Here is a 23,809-nt window from a genome sequence, read left to right as displayed (position 1 = left end):
CTGTCAATGAAATGGTGATGATTCAATAAAGGTTGACTACTCACCAGTAACTTTCACTGCAGTCAAAAAAAATGTTGGTGTAAAGTAAGGCACCACCTCCAGGGCAGTGAGGCTGTGAAACTAGAGCTACCGCTGGTGTATAGGGAAAAATCGTGACCACAAAACATCTACACATTGTTGTTTGTTTGTTGAGCAGCGGAGATGAAAGTGCCGTGTGATGCTGTGGTATACCTTATGAGACATTTCCTGGAACTCTCACATATGCAGAGAGGTATTTGGGACGGCTCTAGTATTGTTTGTGTAACATTAGTAGCTGGTTTCACAGGGAGCCAAAAAATGCGAGAGCTGGGAGCAATTCACAGCCGCTTCTTCACCCGAACGCTTTGAAAGCCCGTTCTCTTTAGCAGCTGCAAGACTAAAGGCTGCTAACCGCACAGCTCAAAAATAGACAATTTATTAAATCAGTAAAACTTATTTAAATACCACTTTTCACAGATACAAATCACAATAAAACAAGAAGTAAAATAACAATGTCAAACAATAGAATATAGAACAAAACAACAAATTAGTTATTTAATCAGATTCACTGTTATTATTTTTGTATTTATGCAAATGGCGTGCATGGTGTGGACATCCCTCCATAAAGCCCCCGACAGATGAGTAATGATATTTATCACATGACAGACGGTGTGGGCCACATCAGTGTCTCCATTATCATGCAGTTACACAAATACAATGATTTATTGTGACAGAAGAGGAGGTGATGTTGGGTGAACATAACTAATTGAAAATTAGGTTATTTATGCTTCCGATCCACTTGTCGAGTGCCGTGGAAACCAGCTGACTAAAATAACATCATACGTGTGTCACGTTCCTGTTGGAGCGACCAGAAAAACAAGCAGGACATCGGCGAATAACGGACATTAAAACGCAGGCTTGGTGTGATATTCAGGATTAGTAACACTTGAAAGTCTGATAAGGTATTGTTGTCACCTCACCAGACAGGTGGGCGAGCTGCGTGGACTCCCAGCTTTGTGAATTCAGTAACTCAAGAACACAGCAACGTAGGATTTTCAAATTCATACAAAGGGTGTATCTACTAAAAATCTCAAATAAGTTTGAATCTTGGTGACCTCAACTTCAATGTCAAGATCACAGATCAAGTTTTCTGAAAATCTTGTGAATGCGATAACTCGTGAAGATGTTCAAATTGATGTCATGGTTTTTTACAACGGTGTGTAATGGCCTTTGTGCCTAAAAGAGCACCCGACGATGATACTCGGCACTTTACATGAGCCCCTAAGGTGATTTCACTTACACACTACAGACCTGTAATTTTTCCCATTACAGAGCTGCATCTGGGAATCGGTAGAGTCAGATATTAAACTATCGGCAATTTTTCAGCTTTTTGGTGCAAAATATGGATGATCTCCAGTCTCACCGATTCTCACGTTAAGCAACACGTTACAGCTTGCAGCATCCAAACTTTTCTTTTTTCTTAATTTCTTAAATACAAAGCTCATACTTCACATACATGAGTAAATAAAAACCGAGAAAAATGTGTTCTTTATACAATCAAGCATTTTTTTTAATCCCTCTAATTGTTGTGAATTTTTTCCTGCAGATGTCTTTTAACAATCTCAGCTTGTCTCGTGATTTATTTACGAGACAAGCTGAGATTAGCATAGTTCTGTCTTTAGCTGCAAAGCTGCCTTGTGTTGAATATATGAACAAATCTAGCTTACTCTGTTGTTGTTTTTTAGGGCCCGAGCACTGAGAGTGCGAAGGCCCTATTGTATCTGCTCCGTTTCTTCTTCTTCTTCTTCTTCTTCTTCTTATTATTTTAAATTGTTGTTCATTTTGTTTTCTGGCTCAGAATCGGCCTGTGGGGAACATTGGATAAACAGAAATGTCTTTTCTGGTTGAGCTGATGAAACCCCAATTAACAAAACTGGTTAAAAAATAATTTCATCACAAGCCAGGAGGGGAATTTCCTCTGGAGCTGCCTGAATTCTCTTTGAGTTGGAACCAAAAAAATTTCACAATGCAGGAAAAACCCTGATGTAAACAAATAAGTAATTTAATTTACTTAACCATGTTTGAACTTGCAGTATTTTATTAGTTTGGTAATAGTGAGCTGTTAGTGGTGACCAGACCGTGTAGATTAGAGCTGTTTTACACACAGCACACGTTCTTTAATTTACTGTTGCTCTCTGGTTTAAAAAAAAAAAAAAAAGAGTGAGTCGGTGAGCTCCTCTGCGCTGACCTCTGACAAATGACGTCACATAGCCATAGGGGTCAAAACAGCTGGCCAGGGGTCACTGAGAACGTCAGGGCCAGCGAGTTTTCCATGGTAGTATCTCACGCTTTATTGTAAAAATAACATACAGATGGATTGAGGTTATTGAATCCAAAAACATGTGGTCAGAGCTTTTAATTTAAAATGATGTACAGGATGTGCAAAAAGGGACAAATTTTACATTTTATTTAGTCACAAAACCACAGAAACCATTTATTTAGTTGAATCTACAAAAATGGTAAAGATAACCCAGTTTGACAGACATAAAATAACATTTTGTACTAATAAGATGATTCACCAAGGCTGTTAGTTGAACTTTGGTATATCTCAGCATGGTGTGATGTGGTGTTCTTAAAAGAAACGGAGGAAACTTAAAATGTGTAATGAGCTGCCTGTGCTTATGTTTCTGTAGAGAGCAAAGCGGTCTTTGACTCATGTTAGTGCGACTCTTTTGAGACCAAACTTGTTTTACTATGAGGGAGAACGTTCTTGGGCCAAACAAACATGATGGGTGGCTCAATGAAGCATCCATCAGCTCTGTACATGGACTCTGTTAGTTAAAGGGGGATTTTCAAGAAGCAGTCAGAGCTGTGCTTACATTAAGTTTAAACCTTTAGAGAGGAGCCTCTCTGCTGGCTTTTTTCCCTACAAAAATAACTGGTTAGTAACTTATTTTGGAAAATAAATGTTATTGCTAATGAATGAGATCAGCTCTTTGATATGTCCTAATGCTGGGCATGAGTTGTTACGCCATGTGTTGTGTTTGCAGCTGGAGGAAGGGCACACGGGCCGTCTGGAGCGCACCGAGGACCTGTGGCTGCGTGTGAGGAAGGACCACGCCCCTCGACTGGCCCGCCTGTCTTTGGAGAGCCGTTCTCTGAGGGATGTGCTGCTGCACGGTGAGTCACCACCAAATTCCTCTGTCGTTTCCACAAACAGGCACAGTGCACTCACACGTTTCTGCTAAACTGTGGCTCTGTCAAGTTCTAAATCTGAACTTAACTAATTTAACTCCAAGATGTGTCCCTGCTTGAATGAAGAGTATAAATTTTAGGTCATGGGGGGAAAACACAGGGAGACTTTCCACTCCCAGTAGATGAAACTGTACAGTGAAGGTCACAGTATAATTGAGTGTGAGTACACTACTTAAAAATAGGCAAATCTAATTTAGAAACACAATAAGTGACTGGTTAAAATACTCAGACACTGGCAAAGTTTCAGACTTAGCTTCAAAGCTGCATTTCTAAACACAATCTTATTATCTGCAATTCTTTTCTTTTTTTTCTCCCTTTCTTCTCACAGGCAAGCCCAAGCTCGGGCGGGAGTTGGGTCGGGGTCAGTACGGCGTTGTGTATTTGTGTGACAGCTGGGGAGGACACTACCCATGTGCACTAAAGTCCGTGGTCCCGCCTGACGATAAACACTGGAACGACCTGGCTTTAGAGTTTCACTACACACGGTGAGTTATTAGGAACAAGTGTTTGAACACAGTCGCGTCTTCACACCAAACAGCTGGCTCCAAATGCATCGCAGCTTTACTCGCGCTCAGCAGCTGTGACTAAGAAAGTTTCTCAGGCAGCAGGTGCATTCATCAAGAGCAGAGCTCTGCTTATAGAACATGACAGGCTGCCTGTTTTCAAGGCCAAACTCCACCCAGCTTATAGAAAAGTCATTTTGGCTGTTGAAGCCTTGAAGCTCTTTTGTGTCATGTCAGTGTTTATTTTTAAAGGTGATAGCATGAGTTCGTTAGCACAGTTAATGCTTGTGCGCTATAACCGCCTCAACTCTGAGGAATTCTGGAATCTCCAAAACTTTGCAGAGGCGAATTTATCAAAGGCAAACAAGGTTGACTTCAAGATAACAGTAGTATAAGCAGAAGAAAGTGGACGGCGGGTGAGATGTAAACATTTTATGATTTTTATAGCTAAAATATATTTTTTCCCTCCCCTTTCTTTGGGTGTGTGCGTCTCCTCAGGTCACTGCCCAAACATGAGAGACTGGTCGACCTGCACGGCTCTGTGATTGATTACACCTATGGAGACGGCTCCAGCATATCTGTGCTGCTTATCATGGAGCGGCTGCACCGAGACCTCTACACAGGCTTGAAGGTGACTCGATAAAGCAGCGAATAACAGTGATCTTAGGTCATTGCTTTATAGGAGCAGCTTCGTATTCCTTCTACTCTGCTCTTTACATCCTGTTAAGTCTCCGGTTTCTCTCTCTCTGTTGTTTTTGTCCGTCCCTGCCAGGCTGGTTTATCACTGAAGGAGAGACTGCAGATTGCTCTGGATGTGGTGGAGGGGATCCGTTTCCTCCATGGTCAGGGTCTCCTGCACAGAGACATAAAGCTAAAAAATGTTCTGGTAAGTTCAGATCAGCTGTCAGTTAGACCGGTTATAGTCTGTGACTGTGTAGCTCTATCAGAACACTATATTATCAAAGTGGCCCACGTTCATAAAATAAATGGCACAGTTGATCTGAAATGACACCTTTCCAAGCACAGAAGAAAATGCACTCCATAGGTTCAGCATCATACAATTACAATAATCTCTACATCGATTACTCACCTGTGATCTGAGTCACAAATATAAACAGTCTGATTACACTAATAAAATGCAAACAGCTGTATGTCTGTTTCCACTGAGGTTTGCAGGTTTGCAAAAGACCACCTGGATGTTCTCCACACATTCTGGCTAAAGGTTTTACAGACGGGTGCAAAAATGGAGAAAAGTAAATGTAAATCTCAGGTTGCGTTGTTTGTGGGAATCCACAAACCGTCTGGACAGTAGTATGTTCAAGTGTTAGTGCAACAACAGGTCAGCAGCTTTTGGAAAATGCACTCTTACATCTGCTTGGGAAGATTCCCTCCTGTCTGCAAAAGAGGATGTGATCCAGTCTCTTAATGCTATAATGTTGAAGTGGGTCAGAGATGATCCTTCCTCTATTCTTTGTGGAAATCTGTAATCTCAGAGGTTGTGAATATGGAAGAACGTGATCAGTGGAACGTCTGTTTGATTTATACGTCTGATTTATAATCTGGAATTGAATAGATGACACGGATGATCGCCACCTTTTTGGTCTAAAGTACGTAGACTGGATTTATGGACTAGTTGTTGTATTTCACTATATAAAACGGGCCCTGTGCAAGTGCAGAGTATTGTCTCATTGCATTACTGATGTCACAGCTTCAGTTTAACAGCATCACTGTAGCGTTGTTTGATAGTTTTTTGTAGTTTGTTCTTTTATTTTTCTCAAATTTAATAAACAGAATTGTGAGAAAAATGAACAGAACTTCATCCCGGCTCTGAAGTCTGTATTCAATGAGGAAACAGTTAATTCAGTGCACAAAATTAAATTATCAGAGTGGTTGTAGAGATGCTGTGGCATGGTCTGCCCAGGGTTAAATCAGGAAATCTCATAAATATTGGACAGCTTTGCAGGGAGAAACTTTCCTAAATTTGTCCTTTGTGTTGTGTTCGTTCTACAAGGAGCATCTGGTGGAGGTTGTTGCTGCTGAATGAGGTTCCACAAGTTAGTAAAATCAAGAGTTTTCTTAGTTTTTGCAGCCTTCACATTAAATGCATGTGATAATAAAAGTGTTCAACAGATGCAAGTTCAGTTTGATTGTTATTAGTGTAGTTTGATTTAACTTTGTTAATAGCTGTAGCCAACATTAGAACTACAGTTTCCAATCTTTATTTTAAACATTCAAGTAACAAGTGTTAATGCACATTAAAAAAAAATGAATAAACATGAAATCAAAGAAAGCTTCGAAAAATAAGTTGACCCCTTTTTGTTTGGAAAAGCGTAGGAGGAATCACATGCTTGTTAATGCCTGCTCCTGTCTAGCAGATCTTGTTTGTATACCTGTTTTGATTATACAATTGAAAATATACACGCATGCTTATAAATAAATATAAAATTACAGACTGCAGCACAATAGCTATGCATGCGTCCTACAGCTGGACTCTTACAACAAGCCATCTGTGTGCACGAATGCTCTCAGGTGACTGTAAACTCGGCCTTCGCAGAAAGATCAGACCACATTTTTATGAGCGAAAATTTAATTACTGCAGTATTTTCTACTTGATTAGATAACCATCTCTTTGCTTTTTCTAGTTGGACAAACAAAATCGGGCAAAGATCACCGACCTGGGCTTCTGTAAACCAGAAGCCATGATGTCTGGCAGCATAGTAGGAACTCCCATCCACATGGCTCCAGAGCTGTTTACAGGTATGATGATGGGGCAGTGCATTAAAAAAGAAACCTTGCCATTTTACTCACTGAAGAAGACAGCAGAGTTATAAGAGCAGGAAGTCATAACTGCAGCTTGTTTTGTGTGTCAGGTTTTAACTTCACTGTGGCTCGTCTCCCGACAGGAAAATATGACAACTCTGTCGACGTCTACGCCTTTGGGATCCTGTTCTGGTACCTGTGCACCGGTTCAGTGAAACTTCCAGAGGCTTTTGAGAAATGTTCCAGCAAGGATCAGCTCTGGAACAACGTTAAAAAAGGTAAACGGCCCTAACACCTTAGAATCACATGAGCCTAGGTGGTGGACTTGGACTCATTTAATAACTTTGAATCTTGGAGAATACAAATCTTAGTTTAGTTTGCGAATTTGGGAGAGAGTTTTTTTTTAATAATCCCAAAACAAAATGTACACTACAGTGCCAAAAGTATTCACTCACACATCCAAATCATTGAATTCAGGTATTCTAGTTACTTCAACAACCACAGGTGTATAAAATCAGGCACGTAGGCATGCAGACTTCTTCTACAAAGTTAGTGAAGGAATGGGTCACTCTCAGGAGCTTAGTGAATTCCAGCGTGGTGCCATGATAGGACGCCACCTATGCAACAAGTCCAGCTGTTTCCTCACTACTAAATATTTCACAGTCAGCTGTTAGTGGTATTATAACAAAGTAGAAGCAATTGGGAATGACAGCAACTCGGCCATAAAGTGGTAGGTAGGGATGGGTATCGTTTAGGTTTTATCCGATACCGGTGCCAAACCGGTACTTTTGAAACGGTGCCGGTGCTTAAAGAATGGAGAACACAAAATTGGTCCAAAAACCTCTCATGTTCAGCTGTTTTTTTTTTTTTGTAAAAAGATAACAATGTTAGCCTTTTCTGCAGCTATGGGGCATATATGGTATCACTCTTGGCTGGAAGCAGTGCTTAAACAATGGAAAAAACAAACTTTGTCCAAAAACCTCTCATGTTTAACTGTTTTCCACTTTTTCTTTGGTCATTTTAGCCTTTTTGGCCAGGGTGAAGGGAGTATCTGCCATCAAACAAGAAGACAGCCGCATGTGGCTATGATGATGTTTGCTAGTTCACCTTACATGCATTAATGTAATAACGTGGTTAGCCTACTCAACGTAAATTACACACGGGCAACATTATGCTACTCACGCAGAGAAGAACAGCTTCTGCTCATCCGTCATCATTTCTGCTACACTGGATGGGGTTGGGGCCAGGATTCTAATCTTCGGGTTTTTGGGGGATGTTTTTAATCTAAAGTGTATCACAGCTCAGGAAAAATAAAGCACCGAAATGTGTGCTGCTTTTCGGTCTGGTTATTACCGTTTATGACAGAACCGGTACCCATCCCTAGTGGTAGGTCATGTAAGGAAGTGTAACTGTCACTGCTGAACACACAGATAATCTGTTGATTGTCAAACAGGGTGAATATTTGAGGAAATCTTTGGATCGCTCGTGTTTCGGCCAGAGACTCACTTGTATCCATGTTGTCCTCCATCAGGTTCCAGACCAGAGCGCGTGCCTACTTTTGACGAAGAGTGTTGGCAGCTGATGGAGGCCTGCTGGAACGGGGACCCCTCCCAGAGACCCCTTCTTGGTATTGTTGAGCCGAGCCTGCAAAGTATTATGAAGCGGCTCTGCAACTGCAACTCACAGCAGAAAAGCAGCAGTCTGGAGGACTCAAACTGAATACACTCCAGACAAACTAACACGTGTGTGTGTGATAGAGATACTGTTTGGAAAAGTATTTTTGTTGTATTTATGAAGAATGGAACTGAACGGAGAATTTCGGAAAACCAGGCATCATTTACAAAAACAAAAAAAGATGTCCAAGTTGACCCCCCTGTTCACACTTGTTGCATTTATATTATTTATGAGATGTTGACCAGAAGTTTGCAAATATGTGTTTTATTGATTGTGTGTAATTGATTTGTATACAAACTCTACTATTTGCTTGTTGCTGCACTGCTAATTGCTACTTTGTCATAGAAATGTTACTAGGTTCAAAGTGTTTTAAAAAGTAGTCCATTCCCAGTATTATGAAAAAAATATAAAATTAATTTTAGATTGTATTTAAACTGAACATGTCTGTCTATACAAGCACATCTTTTTTTAAATAAAATTATCTGTTACAACCAATCAATCGTGTTGCAGATTCATTTTTAAGTCAATTTTAGGAAACAAGTTTTTAAGAAGTTTTTAGTAGAAATGGACTTTTGGGGACATTTTCTTGCGGCAGTAAATCCTCATGCTGATGCAAAGGCAAAGGCTAATCACCAACCATCCAGTATTGAAAGGCTGTTTTACAACTGATTGTTAAATATTCTTATTGTTTTTTTAATGTAACACTTTTTTTTCTTTCTTGCATTTGAGGACTTTTCTCAGGGAAAATTATAATTCAAATGTTTAATAAGCAGTGCTTTTCGAAGATATTGAGTTTGTGCATTCATTTCAGAAGCAGCTGGAGCTCCAGACAGAAAGCAGGTAAAGAGCATTAGCACCATCTAGTGGGCTACAGGCTTGAGTTGTAATATTGAGAGACAAGTTTGGAAAGTTATGGGTGACTCGTGACACAAAGCTCATACAGTACATGATAAGAAAACAACCCAAATTCATCCAGCTCCATTTAAAAGTCCTAACCTAGTCTCTCAGAAAAGTTCCCTAATATATTATAAATAATAAACAGATTAAAATATCTGAGTGATGAATCACCAATAACTGCAATCATACTTTCCATCAATTTTGTTTTTAGAATGATTATTTTAGCCTTTATTGGACAGAGGTCCGTCAAACCCAGGCCAATTGTGGTCACCTGTGCAAACAAATGATCTATAAAAACACCTTTTATGTCTGTTTTGTGGTAGTTACAATCTTAAGTTAACCTGCTTGTCATCAGACCATGGTTCACGACCAGATCAGGATATCCGGTGTTATATTTTTATTTCGGTATAAACTTGACTATGCGTCTGTTTTTAAATACATAAACACAAATCTGGCTTTTTTTTTTTGGTGTCTTGTTTTAAACCATAATCAAACATTTTTCTTGTGTGTGGTGATTTTATAGCAACAGACCTGAACTTTAAAGCATGAACTTAAAAACAAAAATGAAAGGAATGAATGACTGTGTTCCCAGCACTCAGTTTTTTCTGTCTGGCAGCTCATCTCTGAGAGTGGCCTAGCAATGACGCCACTGTTAACCCTGCAATCCAAAGGTTAGAAAAAAAAACCAGTTTTTTAAAAATGAAAAATGTAGTTACAGTTAAAAGGTTTACCAGTGAAATAGCAGTTCACATGTCTAGCTTAGCTTAGCATAAAAAGCAAAAATAAAACAACATGACTCCCAACAGGCCACATGAGGACCTGGGACTGTTGTGGAGGCCCTTTCTAATAAGGGTGCGGCCCTCCATGACAGTCCCAGCTCCTCATGTGGCCCTTTAGGAAAAACTAGTCGCCCACCACTGCCATGGCTTTTCTCAGCTGCCTCTGGACTGCTGCAGGTGGAGGTTAAAGTCCCCACTAAACACTTAATATATAAAGTAAAACTATTGTTTTTACAATTTGTCATTTTAATGTTAGAAAAAACACGGAGATAACATCTGTTTCAATAATCACAGCTGTCAGGCTGAGCTCCATTACCATTTTTATCTAAAATAACAGTTTCCTGGCTGTGGATGACTCATTTTTCTAGCTCTCAAGACATAAAAGCACACTTTTCCAAATTCCAAAAAGATTCCAGTGATGTTCATTTATAAGAACACAACAATACTCTAATTTCTAAAGTTAAAGTGTGTAAGTGTGATCAACTCTTTTTTTCTTTTTAGAGAATATAACCCATGCGTGACAGCTGCAAACAGCTGTACTGAAGGACTATCAAACTAACACATCTGAAACGCAGCGTTACCTGAACTGGCTCCAATAAACAGGCCGAAACGACGGGAATGGTAGAAAACAGTTTAATCAGTACAAACAGGAGCGGCAGAGTGAAAGACAATCCTCTGTTTGGACACCAGTGTTATAACACCATGACTGACGTGGTAGTGTTGGCATGAAATTTATACATTAAACTCATATGGTTGGTAAAAAATGGCTTCACATCAATCTCAGTAGTTACTCATAAGAGACTTTTTTTTCTCTCAGGTATCAAGAGTATTTCCTAAAACCAAGGTCTGAACGTGTGTACATATTTACTAACATTTAACAATATGTTCTCAATTCATTTACAGGCCACTCTGTACAGTAAAAATGAATTACAGCTCAAATTTGCATGTATTTAATTACTTTACAAAAGACACAAGCTTCGCTGCTAGTCTATAAAATACAGCTGTTTAGTCACTGAACTCAGATGTGTGCGTCCCTCGGATAAAACAATGAAAAATTCCCACGTCCGTAAAAAAAAAAAAGATGTGCTCTCAGTGGCTTAAAAAAAGTGTATCAAAAGTCCTTTGAGTCTTTACTTTTTAAGGTCTGCACATACAGGTTTGTTCCCACCTGTGGCCTCTGGAAACACCCTTCAGTAATCAGTAGCTTACATGGAGAATCCAGGCAGATGCAGTCAGTCTTAGTGAGCAGCTCACGGTCCACGAACACGCAAAGAGCCTCTGAGGACGACCCGCACTCGAGCGTGTTGCGTCTCTTGGATATTTTCAGGCCTGTAAAACCTCAACAGCCTGAGTCTGAAGTCATCGAACGTCAGACGGGCAGAGACGCCAACAGCTCCAGTGACCAGAGAGACGGCACAAAACACAGCAGTAGATGAAAATGGAAAATTTCCCTGAATGTTTGCAAGTGTACAACTAAATGAGCCTGAAAGTATGACTTCTTTTTATTATCTGTCATCAAAACGATATAAAAATCCTGGAAAAATAAACAAAGTTGGAAAAAAATATGGACCACCAGCCAATCAGGACAGTAAATCAAAAAAAAGTGCATTTCTTCAAGTATGTAAACAAAACCATTTCTTTAAAGGGAGAGTGAGGCTTGTTGTGTGAGGGTGTGGGCGGGGTGGTGGCGCAGGGACTCCTGAAGTTTTGGCACACGTGTATGAACTCGCACGCACACATAAACTCCTTCAGATGACGAGAGGGGAAGGGGGAATTCCTTCTTTCCACAGTTTATCAAGGGGGAAATCCAGTGCTTCCTGTTTGCAGTCACTCTATGACCTGCAAAGACACACCCCTCCGTCAGCAAGGTCACATGGAGGTGTTGCAGTGGCTGCTGGGAAAACAGGGTGGGTACGATGAAGATGAATCAGAGGATGATGGGATGGAGAGACAAGTGTTGGAAACGAATGCAATAAATTAAAAAAAGGAAATAAAAATGACAATGAAACACACACACACAGACAGATACACAAACAGATGACAGGGGTGACCGAAAAAATGATGCACCAATCTGAAGACAGTGATCCTGATTGTTTCTGAATGAGGATCAGAGCTTCATGGGATAAAACTAAAGAATAAAAATCTGAGATTTTTGGAAAGAGAAAAAGGGGGTAAAGAAGGCTGGTTAGTAAACTGGAATTCACACTGCTGTGAATAATGACTGCATTTCAAAATCTTTAAAGTACCTTTTAATGAATACAAAAGTGTTTACGTCTCAACCAGCCGTGGGCCACTGGTTTTATACAGTTTCATAGTAAAAGATTTCCTCTCTTCTTGCTGGATCTCCAGGTTTTTGTCTACATGATCACAAATAATTTCTGTGCCTTTTTTCAAATACTTTTAATGTGCAAATTTGACGATCTGTCTCAATCCTCTTTGCAATGAGCCTTCTCCTAACTGAAAAGCTTTTCTAGCATCCGTCGGTATCAAATCTTTGGCCTGATTTGTTCTCCTACTAGAACAAGAGTAAGGTCACTTTTAATTTTTCTTAACAGCTGCTAAAAAAGACTTAATAAAATCCTATGGATAGGTGTGCAGGATCTTTAACTATCACTATGTTTACATTTATGGCACTAAAGCTTTCATTACCCTGTGAAAATCGTCACCTATCACTGCGTTTACAGTTAAACTGACTTCATGATCAGTGACACTGAGACGGCATTTAACAAGCAGTTTTATAAATGTGGTATTTTTGGCTTGTTGTTCCAGAAATCTCAAACTGTGTGTAAAAACCACACTTAAGAGTACTGTGTATGAGTCTTGAGCCCCACTCTTATTTCTGTATATGTTGTATATGTTCTGTATATGGATGACTGAGAACCTTCACAGACATATTCTGTATATGTTTTTAGACAATAGCTGCGGCGATTTATTGAAACACGCAAACATAAATGTAAATATAGCAAAAACAGAGTTTGTACAGTTTTTAACGTGTTTCGAAGTCAATATTTGCTACGATCTCCTTTATTCTTCAGTCTGAACTCTCTCTCTTCTGGCCATAACTAAGACCTCGAGAAAGTCTGCAGAACTCAAAGTAAAATATAAATGGGACTCAAGACATTTGCGCAGTATTATTCACATGTTGCACATGCACATGTTGTCTTTGCTTTATTCTGTACTAGTAAGATGTGTTTGCGTGAAGCACTAAGCTGCCTTAAAACAATGACAGAAAGCTGCCGATGTCCAGAACAGAGAAAAGGAGCGATGGCAGTAAAACTCACATTTAAAATAGAAAAGTTCTAAACTGCTCCTTTAAACACGATGGCCACAGAAATTTATTACATATATAATATAGTGATTATTCCAAAAATATATTGATCTTTAAGGTCAGTGCCTATAGTGATAATATTTTAGACCTAAGTGAACTCTTTGAGCCCACACTGACTTTCACTGTGTACAGGATATCAGGAATGGTGCTGTCTTCATTTGGTTTCACGTTAACATTTAAGCGGTTCGAGTGGAAACGACACAGACTACCAGGAATGAAAACGACCACTGATGGCAGCAAGACTCATAATTTGACACAGACAGCTGAACGAAACACTGAACGACTCCAGCAACAAACAGCGGACACACACGTAGGCGACGACACTGATGCGTTTGCATGAGTGAGTTTCCCTTTTCTCAGAATCTGATGCTGGTTTTCACCTGTATCGACTTCCTGATACTCACTCTGATCCCGATGAGTCGCCGTCCACTGTCCCCGCCTTGATGCTCAGGGCGACCCCGTTCAGCTGGTCAGGCAAGCTGCGTTTAGCCGAGGCCGCTCGACTTTCACTAGAGGAAGATCCATGAGGGGACGCCGTACCCGGAGCGTTTTCGCACAGTTCATTGTTGATGCGGTTGAAGCTGTTCCTCTCCACGATGGGAGAGAGCTGCTTCTTCTTTAGGATCCCTGGACAGGGGTAAGATTTGGTTTGTGTCAGAGGTTTAGCTTATTTATTTAATAATGGTCAAGCTAAAGCTCTGAGGTTTGGATGAGCTTACCTTTGTGAGGGTGGGCGCTGAAGTTCGGCAGACTAGGCAGCAGCACCGTCACGCTTTCCTTTGTTCTGTCGTCTGATAATAACCGGGGGTCGCGGACGATTGGCTCCTGATTGGCCAGCCCTTCCATCTTCGCTCTGTCTCCACCCGAGAGCTCGCTGTCACTCACTGTGGCAGCGTACTCTCCGGGCCAGTACAGCTTATTCAGACCATTGTCTGGAAAACAAAAACACACAGAGAGTGAGCTCAGCTCCTCTGATGGGTTGATGTTCCTGCTTTACAAACATGTATTCTTGGTCCTTGTAGGTGAACATACACAAATTTAAAGATCATGAAGTAAGAATCCAATTTTCTTGTACTGGATTCTTATTATACATGTACACAAATACACACAAATTATACACTTTTCTTTCTGGAACAATGTCCTTTGGACAGATGAGACCGGAGTGGAGATGTTTGGTCATAATGCATATCACCATGTTTGAAATCCAAACACAGCACATCAGCCCAAACACCTCAGACCAACTGTCAACCATGGTGGGGGAAGGGTGGTGATTTGGGCTTGTTTTTCACGCATGGGACCTGAGCAGTCACCGAGTTGCTCATGAATTCCTCTCCTCTGTCCGACAGCTAAAGCTCGACTGAACACGTGAACATGCAAAAGAACAACAACGCCGAGCAAAAAAGAAAATAAAGTAAGGTGTTGCACCGATTCAGACCTCAACGCGACTGAAATCCTGTGTGTGACCATAAGAGAGCTGTGTGTAAATGAATGCCTGCAAAGCTCAATGAATAGAAGCAACATGGTAAAGACGACTGAGGCAAAACTCCTCGACAATAATGTGAGACTGAACGTCACACAGAAAACTATTACGTCAAGCTGCTGAATCGTGGCGTGCATTTCGCCTTAGGTAAATAAATACTGACCCATTGTGTCGTGTCATGGTTTTTTGATAATCACAGCTTGTATCGACCTCATTTTAAGACCTGCTAAGGACTACGTGACTTTTTTATATTCCTTCTAAGACTTTAGAACAGGGGAGGTGGTACAGCCTGTCCTCCATGCAGTTCATAAGTGCACTTTCTTTTCACTCTGACTGTTTGACTGCTTTTCAGAAAGCAAACCATTTTGTGGTGTGACTTTAGTGTAAAGGCAATGCATGTGAACAGGTTCAGGTGAGCACCTTGACTGAGTGGTTGGGGTCTCTTGGCGACATTGGATGCCAGATTTTCCCAGCATTCCTCTGGCGGGAGGGGGCCCTCCTCGTCCTCGCTGTCAGAGGAGTGAGTGGAAGCGTAGGAGCCGCTCTGGTCGTCCTCCAGAGACAAGTCGCTGTCCGAGTCGCTGTCGTGATCTAAACATTGACGGGTTAGCGTCAGTGAAAAACGAATCCAGTGACTCCATCAGTGCAAAAGTGGGAAAGTGAAAAACAGATTTGAGGAAAATGAGCACGCTACCGTCCAAGTGCTCCTTGGTTTCATGGAAGAGTGACGTGTGGTCATTGAGAGCGATGTGTGCCTGACTGTTACTCAACCCGTCGTCACTGAGAAGATGGAAACAGTTCAGTTCACTTACTCAGTCCGTCACTCAGCACACGCATAGTAGTTTTTTATTAAGTGGTTTCCTCACCGGAGGACAAATGGCACGTAGCTCTGCTGGCTCTTCCCGCTCTGCATGGTGCCGTTCAGCGACACGCTGGATTCGCCGAAGGGGAGGTGGTACAACCTCCCGTCCATGTAGTTCGTGTTGCATTTATAGCTCTGGAGTTGGAGGCAAGAGGCAGGCAGAGAAACATGTTATAAAAATACGATGCAGAGTTATTTCAGATGTAAAGAACATAACAGGGAGTTTATTGTTCCTGCAATTTTTTTGTACAGATGCTAAGAAACAAACTTGGATCAGAGAGAAAAAACTTATTTTCTTTTAAACAAACGATCGCCTAATTGTGAAATTTATTCTCTAAATAATATTTAAACTGGTCTGTCATGTGAACTTGTCTCTGTTTAGTCATTTGAAGGATACATCACACTCTAAAAGACTCTAAGTGAAGACAACCAGTAAAGGACTTATTTATAAAAGAGATTTTCCCAATTACAAGAAATGTTCTGCTGATCCAAGTCGGATTTTTTCAGAATTTTGTAACCTTGCAGCTTCTTAATGAAAACATTTCCACCCTTTCTCCAATAAGCCACCGGATCTATCTCTAAATCTACAATTGAAGAAGGTCTGTCACTAATCGACTGTACAGCCACACTGGAGTATCAAAGAGAGGCCTGGCAAGAGGATCTCATGCAGAAATCACAGCTCCAGAGCACATGCACACATAATCAGTTCGTGCCAGACGTAACAGTTCAGGATATGGCACAGATTCCCCTCCGAACTCAGATCGTCTATTTCCTTCCTGATCAGTGCTCACAAACACCGGCCTCTCTGTCTCTGTTTTTGGAGCGCCGAGCACAACATTATCCTTACAAGAAACGTCATATTGAAACTGATTTTCATCCTTCTGCCTGAAAATCAGTTTCAATATGACTGATTTTCAGGCACAAGGATAAGTCTTTTTGCTAAGAATATCCATTCAATATCTGAGTGAGTATTTGTCTGTGGATTACATGCCACGCTCCAGTTTACCTGCTTGTTTCCAGCAACAGTTTTACGGTGGAAGTAGCGCTTTTTGGCACAGATGAATGAGATTTATTTTACTTGTTTAGTAGAGTCAGTCATTTAAGGTGGAGAATAAATCCTCCTTTTTTAAATGTCAAAAAAAGCTCAAAGCTCAGTCTGTTGGGAACAGATGGTGCAGTATCAACAGCATAACTACGTATCCCAGAGGTGTCAAACCGAATGAAATGTTTTCTCGCCGCTTGTTACGAGGGACTCACGGAGGCCTTGGATTTGATCATGTGATCGGGTCGCTTGCGGCTGCAGCAGTATTTCATAGCGTTCCTTGCTTCTTTATTGAAGACAATACGGAAGAAGAAAACAAAGGGACCCTGGAGTTGGACGACAGGAAAAGGTTAAAGGTTAGTAAAAAGGCACAACTGAGCCTTTCAAGCAGTTTCAGGGTGAACCGATGGGCTCACCTGCACACAGTTGAAACCAGCGAACAGGTAGTGGAAGATGATCATGTCGCTGTTGACGGAGAGGAGTGCGAGAAAACACGTGACTGAAACCAGGAAGAGGACACAGCCTGCGGTCTTCAGGCCAGAGCTGCAGCGAGAGGAAGCACAAAGAGGAGTTAGCGAGGAAGGACTTCTGGAGTGACCAGTGACCTGACTCGGAAACCAACAACAAGAGTTCAATGCAACACACGGAAAAACAGAGCAGCACATGAATCTGAGGATAAAACAGCAACAAAAACAGCAACGATAAGCAAGCCTGAGATGACCATATTGGGGGAATCCCCTCTCTATGACATCATACAGATCCAAGAGTTGAAAAAAACTGTCTGAAACTGAGTGCTTAGAGTGGCCTGGGTCAGGGGATTATTGCAGAAAATATTAAAAAAAAGAACACGCACAGACCGCAGCTCCCCCCGAAGAGCAAGGCCTAGACTAAAGATTTGATGTTTTATGATGTTTATATTACAACATGCTGATGTCAGCCTGGTTTCTTTTCTTTTTGGAAATACCCAATAATGACATCTGCACTGGTTTCATAGTCCCTGGGTCCCCGACCCTGGTTCTGCTGGAGGTTTCTTCCTGTTAAAAGGGAGTTTTTCCTCTCACTGTCGCCAAGTGCTTGCTGATTGTTGGGATTTTCCCTCTACTACTTGTTGGGTATTTTCCTTAAATTTACAGAGGCTTGAGGTGACTGGCATTGTGAACTGTATAAATAAAACTGAATTGAATTGTGTTGCTAAACATAGTGACTGCCTATGTGCAAAACATTTTGCTGTCTAAATAACAAACTGACATCCTCTAATCAGGCAGGAAGTAAACGGCGCTGGAGCCGGGACACTCACACACGAGACTCTTTCTTCTCGATGCTGTGGTGTCTCAGCGAGCAGGAGGCTCTGGACGACAGGATGTACAGAAAGATGTTCATCTGTGGATACACAACACACCAGTATGTCACTACTTGCAACACAGCAGGAGTTTGTGACAAAACTACAGTAAAGTGAAGGTCTGCAGTGCAGCATGTTAGAAGAATAAACAATAATTAATGTAGCGTGAAAATGCTATGCACGCTGCTGAGGTGACAGCTTTACCTCCGTCTCTTTATATCTTTTAGTAAAACTACAAGATATTCATGTGCGATTGGATGGATGGATGCAGGTACTCACCGACACCACTATGGCGATGGGTCCTGCAAAGCTCCAGATCAGGGTATCGTACATAGACAACCAACAGAAATCAGGGTTTCCATAGCCTTCGGGGTCCAAACCCACTGCCAAACCTGGAGTTGACCCCAGAAAAAATAGACAGTGTGAAAAGTTTGTTTAATTTTTGCCTTGATTCACTTTTTACTGAAACTATTTTATCTCCAGAGGATGATGTCACAGTGAAAGTTACTAAAGCTGAATAAATAATGACTTCTCATAGTGTGGCTGGGTATATAGACACGTTCTGTGGGTTTATAATCTGTACAGGAACGAACTTAATTGGCTATTCAACGAAACTAATTTAACTGTAAGACTGTTGATAATGACCAACATGTACATCTGATATTCAGACCCCTGGTTTGATCCTGGGAAGAAACACAAATCTCTTTAGTTGTTGTGGTCCTGGGTCAGGTTTGTCGCATTAAATTAGTTAAACTTCTGGGATATTGATCTGGTCAGTTAAGTAGCAGAGAGTTGTTTCAGTTTCAGCTGCTTTGGTTTTAATGAAGTGAATAACAGGTGGACTAGAGGGGCAACAATGAGACTCCAGGAGGCAGGCAGTTATTCTAGGAGAGCTGGAGAGGGCCTTAAAAGGTCCTTAACCCATCAGCCAGACTGGTATCTGCTCCAGTGTGCAAAGAGGAAGAGGATGAGCAGTGGCAGAGCTCCAAAATGACCTCCAACAGGACACTGGTGTGAATGTCTCTGCCCAAACAATCAGAAACAGACTTCATGAGGGTGGCCTGAGGGTCTGACATCCTCTAGTGGGCAGTGCCTGCCCGGATGAGGAGAGAGTGTGTGCACAACCATTCCCTGTTTGGAGGTTGTGTTGTTGCCTCTCCAGCACACTCGTTGTCACTTTTATTTCCACCAGAACAGCTGAAATGGACTCACAGTGATTGATGCCTCCTAACTGAACAGATTGATATCCCTGAAGTTTAACTGACTTTGTGTCATACTGTGATGATCGAGTGTTCCCGTCTTTCTTTAGCAGTGTAGATTTATAGAAAATCCTTCTGCAAAATAAAAATGTTGGGAAAAGCTAAAAGATTTAAAAAATGACTCGATTCAAAGAAATGTTGAATGGATCAGTGCGGAAAGACTTTAAAAATAGCCAACAGCTGACGGCCGGCCAGTAATAATATAATTGTGATTATCTAAAAAAAATCTGATCAAGAAAGGTGACCCTGTAAAAAAACACCTTCCTCAAACCTTTTGCGATGTCTTCAGATCACAGAGCAGATATAATGAAAAAGATAATTCAAATGTAATTGGTTTGTTATTTTTATTATCCACTCAGCTTTATTTTAAAAAAATAATTTGCTTTTCAACTTCTTTGTGATTGTGTTTGAGACGTGTCTGATTCTTTTCCTCATTTCCGCTCCCGCTGTCACGAAAGACGTTATAAAGGTTTAAGATCCTCGTTATTCCACTCAACACACAAGCTGGGTGGAGTGGTTTTCCTTTGTAGAGTGGGTTTTTTAATTCGAGGTTCACACCTGTGATAAAGGCAGGAACTCCCCAGCCAATCAGGTAGTAGAATCTCATGGGTCCATAATTGATGTCTCTGACTTCGCTGATCATGCGGTAAACATGCAGCCCCTCCAGGAAGAGCCAGGAGAAAGTGCAGAGGTAGAAGAAATGCAGCAGGATGGCGATGACTGTGCACACAAACTGCAGAGCGAATACAGAATGATTAAAACTTTGGGAGCTCTCAGGGCCGGAGGGAAGAGGCGAGAGAGACGAGAACCAAAGTGCTTACCGGGTTGTCGGCCTGGTTGATGCCAAGGATGAAGATGAGCTCTGAGAGGAAGAGAGCGGTGGCTCCATTGTTGATTATGCTCGTCTTGTTGCACTGCATGGCTCTCAGGCAGAGCAGGAAGATCGCGGTGAGGAAGAGGAAGCCCAGCGTCACACCGGCTGTGCTCCACGTCAGGATTTTGATGGGCAGGATCTCTCCGTTCTGGTGCGTTTAGAATGAGAAAATGCGACGTTACAGTGAGGAGCAACTCTGATTCTGATCACATGAGAAGCGTGAGTGTCACTCGCCTCTCTCCTGGAGATATCCATGAGAACCGCGAAACTCGTCATGTGGTAACACTGGCAGCTGATGTGGGTGCTGTTTCTGAAAACCACCTCGCAGCCTTTCGCCGACCAGCCGCCGTGACCAGCTCTGACACACAAACACAAACGTGAGCACAGCACAACCTCGCCCGGGCGCCCCCATTCACTTACAGCTGCACTCACAGTATGGTGTGGTTCCAAAAGACACAGATGGGTTTGGAGCGCTCCTCGGTGGCGACCAACCGGAACTGCACGGTGATGGGTTTGTCCAGCGCGTGCTGCAGCAGCGCGTCGTTGTCGTGCACAGTGATGCTGACCACCGGGGTGTTGATGACAGGACGCTTTGGGACACTGAGGCAAAAATACATGAAAGAAGAAATAAAGTTTCTTTTTTCTCTCCTCTGCCAGGAAAGGAAATGAAAACGACTAAAAGCAGCAGCAGATTAGCCTCTCTATACTTTCTACACTCTGAAAAAAGTCAGAATAAGTTTTATTACCGCAGACTTCTCTTATCTGGATCATAGCTCTCGGGCAGCAGTGAGGCCAGGCTGTGGAAGATGATCACGCTGGCGACGGCGTCCTGCTGGCTGTCATCGGGGTGGCGTTTCTTCCTGTTGGCCGAGCGGTTCCTCAGCGAGGACTCTGGGAAGACGTCCAGGTGTCTGTGGCCCTTCGTTTCCACAGGTGGTTGGAAGACTGAGTCTGGGAGGGTGACAGCCGTCTCCAGATCCGCAGGACGAGGGCCCCTCAGGGACTGATACCGCGGCAGTTTGGCGCCGGCGAAATTCATCTTTTTCAAACGGTCCACGGAGATGACTGCAAAAACCAGCACACAGGGAAGGTCAGAGAACGCTGCTTCAAAACGGGCTTTGGCGTTTTTAAGTTCAAACAGTTAATCTGACAGAAACGAATCTGATAACTTTCTCATTTTAGATAAAAAAAAAAGAGGACGTCTGAATTTAGGGCTTTTGTTCAGTTCATTTTAATTTCCTCACATTTTATAAACCATGTGATTTATCTGTGCAATAAGAAGTTTAATGGAAATAAAAGGACATAATCTGCTAAAACCTGCAACACAGAAGAAGGCGAAAGATGCTTTCCCTGTGACTGAACTGATAATGTTCAAAATCTTTATAGAAAAATCATCAACACAGCCTGTTTTTAATCTGTAAGTATGAGAACCATACTAAGTGTTTGTTTTTAAAAATAAAGTTTGACCCTATTTTATTAAAACAGTTTTCGTCCACGCAGCAAACTGATCAGGTATTGAACTCCACCTTTATTTGATCTCGACTACACATGACTGCTCTGATTGGGGTTAGCACCACTGCCGGTTTCTTCAGGGCAAATTCTGCTTTAACAGCTGTGACGTGCACTTTAAACGGTCTTTACTGTGCCTGATACGAACTCTTACACAGATAGCTCAAAAAACCTCACAGCATGCAAGTGGGGAGTCATGTGTGAAGCATTTCCAGCAGTTAAAGGTGTTTGAAGTGCTCCTGTTGCGTGCAGCATGTGTCCTGATCACGGCAATGACATTATTATTTATATAGCAAAATTTCATTACGTGTAAACTCGATGTGCTTAACATAACAGACAAAAACATGCACACAGTGATTAAATGTAAGCTGGGGAGAGGAAAAAGGGTTCGAGTTTGTTCTTGAATGTAGACGCAGCTGTGACTGACCTCAGGTCAGCAGCAGCTGGTTGCAAAGAACAGAAGCACAGTAACTGAAACCCTGAGCACGTTTAGATCAAATTCTGGGAACATTTAAAAGAGTTGCACTCGTTGACCTGAGAGATATAGCAGGGAGGGGTACCAAACATAAGGCCCCGGGGCCAAAATCAGCCGACAAAAGACTCCAATCTGGCCCACTTGACAGCTTTGGAACAAGTAGATTTTGGACTTTTAACTATGTTTTCATTACTTTTTCCTGCTTTGACCTCCCTACAGCCATTGAACCATTCCTATTACATCAAACTAACAGACATCTACTATAAAAACTACTATAAAAATATGTCCACAGCAATTAAAAACATTTCACTGTGAAATAACAAAAACTTCTTGTTTTATACTTACAGGACAGTCTGGGCAGTGAGCAACCAGAACCTTTTCTGTAATGTTTCCACATTTTTTTCTTACAATTTATGATTTCTTTCATTTACTGCTGCTGGGTTTTTTTTTGTTATACAGGAAAACTGAGATGCACTGTTGAAATTGCACTTCTTTTTCTAATAATAACATATATCAGGGAGTAAGTGTGCACTTCTTTATATCGATAGAAAGAGGCCCATGTAGCAGGGTTATGGGGACTGAGCGAGTCACAGACGTACTAGGGGGGTCAAACCATCGGTGGCTTTATAAACTAATAGAAGGATTTTAAAGGTAATTCTGTGGTTAACTGGGCATGAATGAAGTGACTTCAGTACTGGGGTAGTATTAGTCTGATGATCTGAACAGTCCTGCAAATACAGCACTACAGTAAACAAACCTGATTGATATGAAAGCATGGACTAATATCTCACAGATAAAGATTGAGATAAGAATTTTCTTTTAATATATTCTTTGATATATTTTTTAAGTGGAGTTCATTTGTGATGACAGCTGTGACAGATAAGCTGAAAACTTTGGGCACTAAATATTGCAAACCTATGTTTGGTGTGACAATGGTGAAGGGGCTGAGGTAAGTCTTCCTCATGTTCTGCGCCAGCGTGTTTGCATATTCCTCGTAGTGGCGCAGGAGTGCCGCCGTACCGCCCTCCGTGTGCTGGATCAGCTCCCAGTGCTGCCGTGTGTCTGGAGACAGGATGGCGCTGCCCACTCGGACCAGATTCTGTCAGAAAACAGCGAGAGTTCAGCGTGACAGGATGTCAGAGCAGAGAGTGAAATGAAGTGTGATGTACTCCCTGCAGATACAACATGACAGGCTGTGATGTCCAGCCAGGCAGGACTGGCCTCCTGTTTCCAGTTTTGTGTACTGAAACAGCCACAACAGAGCTCTGTTCTTGCTCTCCGTCTGCACGAGTGTTAGAAGTGACGTGGTTGTTCACCTCTGTGAAGTGGACGTCCTGTGTGGCGGTGAGGTTGAAGCCCTGCTGGCTGCTTTCATGACGCAGCAGACTCTGCGTGAGCCGGTAGGCCACTTTCACGTCGCTGCCATAGAACTTCTCCGTGTGCAGCGTGGCGTTGGCCAACATCGCCGCCGTCTGCTGAATGCGCCCAGACTCGAGGAGCGAGGCGTTACGGAAAAACTTTTCAGACTGAAGAAGAAAATAAATAAATCAATTTTCACAAGAAATCCCAAAGACAAGTGTTAGTAACACAGAGATGAGATTTAAAGTGTAAATGTCTGCAGGTCAAACGAGATTAAAACTGAAGCAACACCTTTGTTGCCATGCATGCTTCATTACTAGTGCCCGAGATGAGGTGGAGTGCCTGTCTCACTGGTGCAGAATAACAAGTTTTTCAAGAAGAAAAAAATATGAACAT

General features: G+C 41.9%; 2 protein-coding genes across 4 annotated transcripts in view; one reads left to right on the top strand and one right to left on the bottom strand.

The window, feature by feature from the left end:
• Positions 1-8,705, top strand: part of dstyk (dual serine/threonine and tyrosine protein kinase) — a 28,426-nt gene extending 19,721 nt beyond the window's left edge. The window contains exons 8-14 of the mRNA XM_085158606.1: positions 3,069-3,198; positions 3,602-3,758; positions 4,275-4,407; positions 4,549-4,662; positions 6,419-6,533; positions 6,680-6,814; positions 8,068-8,705. Of these exons, the coding sequence (XP_085014732.1) occupies positions 3,069-3,198; positions 3,602-3,758; positions 4,275-4,407; positions 4,549-4,662; positions 6,419-6,533; positions 6,680-6,814; positions 8,068-8,255 (972 nt within the window). The 3' untranslated portion in view covers positions 8,256-8,705. The remainder of the gene's footprint in view (positions 1-3,068; positions 3,199-3,601; positions 3,759-4,274; positions 4,408-4,548; positions 4,663-6,418; positions 6,534-6,679; positions 6,815-8,067) is intronic.
• Positions 8,706-8,794: 89 nt separating this feature from the next.
• celsr2 (cadherin, EGF LAG seven-pass G-type receptor 2) overlaps positions 8,795-23,809 on the bottom strand; it is a 72,487-nt gene continuing 57,472 nt past the window's right edge. The window contains exons 18-34 of one of the 3 annotated variants that reach the window (XM_085158603.1): positions 23,371-23,580; positions 22,970-23,153; positions 20,817-21,135; positions 20,503-20,670; positions 20,305-20,428; positions 20,018-20,218; positions 19,755-19,929; positions 18,217-18,329; positions 17,896-17,978; positions 17,015-17,141; positions 16,814-16,924; positions 15,561-15,691; positions 15,389-15,474; positions 15,115-15,285; positions 13,934-14,146; positions 13,619-13,841; positions 8,795-11,780 (exon numbers count right to left, since the gene is read on the bottom strand). In XM_085158603.1, the coding sequence (XP_085014729.1) occupies positions 11,756-11,780; positions 13,619-13,841; positions 13,934-14,146; positions 15,115-15,285; positions 15,389-15,474; positions 15,561-15,691; positions 16,814-16,924; positions 17,015-17,141; positions 17,896-17,978; positions 18,217-18,329; positions 19,755-19,929; positions 20,018-20,218; positions 20,305-20,428; positions 20,503-20,670; positions 20,817-21,135; positions 22,970-23,153; positions 23,371-23,580 (2,664 nt within the window). In that variant the 3' untranslated portion in view covers positions 8,795-11,755. The remainder of the gene's footprint in view (positions 11,781-13,618; positions 13,842-13,933; positions 14,147-15,114; positions 15,286-15,388; positions 15,475-15,560; positions 15,692-16,813; positions 16,925-17,014; positions 17,142-17,895; positions 17,979-18,216; positions 18,330-19,754; positions 19,930-20,017; positions 20,219-20,304; positions 20,429-20,502; positions 20,671-20,816; positions 21,136-22,969; positions 23,154-23,370; positions 23,581-23,809) is intronic. The other 2 variants (XM_085158604.1, XM_085158605.1) reach the window with 2 other exon arrangements.

Source organism: Neolamprologus multifasciatus, chromosome 5, assembly GCF_963576455.1.
Source record: "Neolamprologus multifasciatus chromosome 5, fNeoMul1.2, whole genome shotgun sequence".
In the NCBI taxonomy this organism is placed as follows: Eukaryota; Metazoa; Chordata; class Actinopteri; order Cichliformes; family Cichlidae; genus Neolamprologus; species Neolamprologus multifasciatus.
This window is presented reverse-complemented; position numbering and strand designations above follow the sequence as displayed.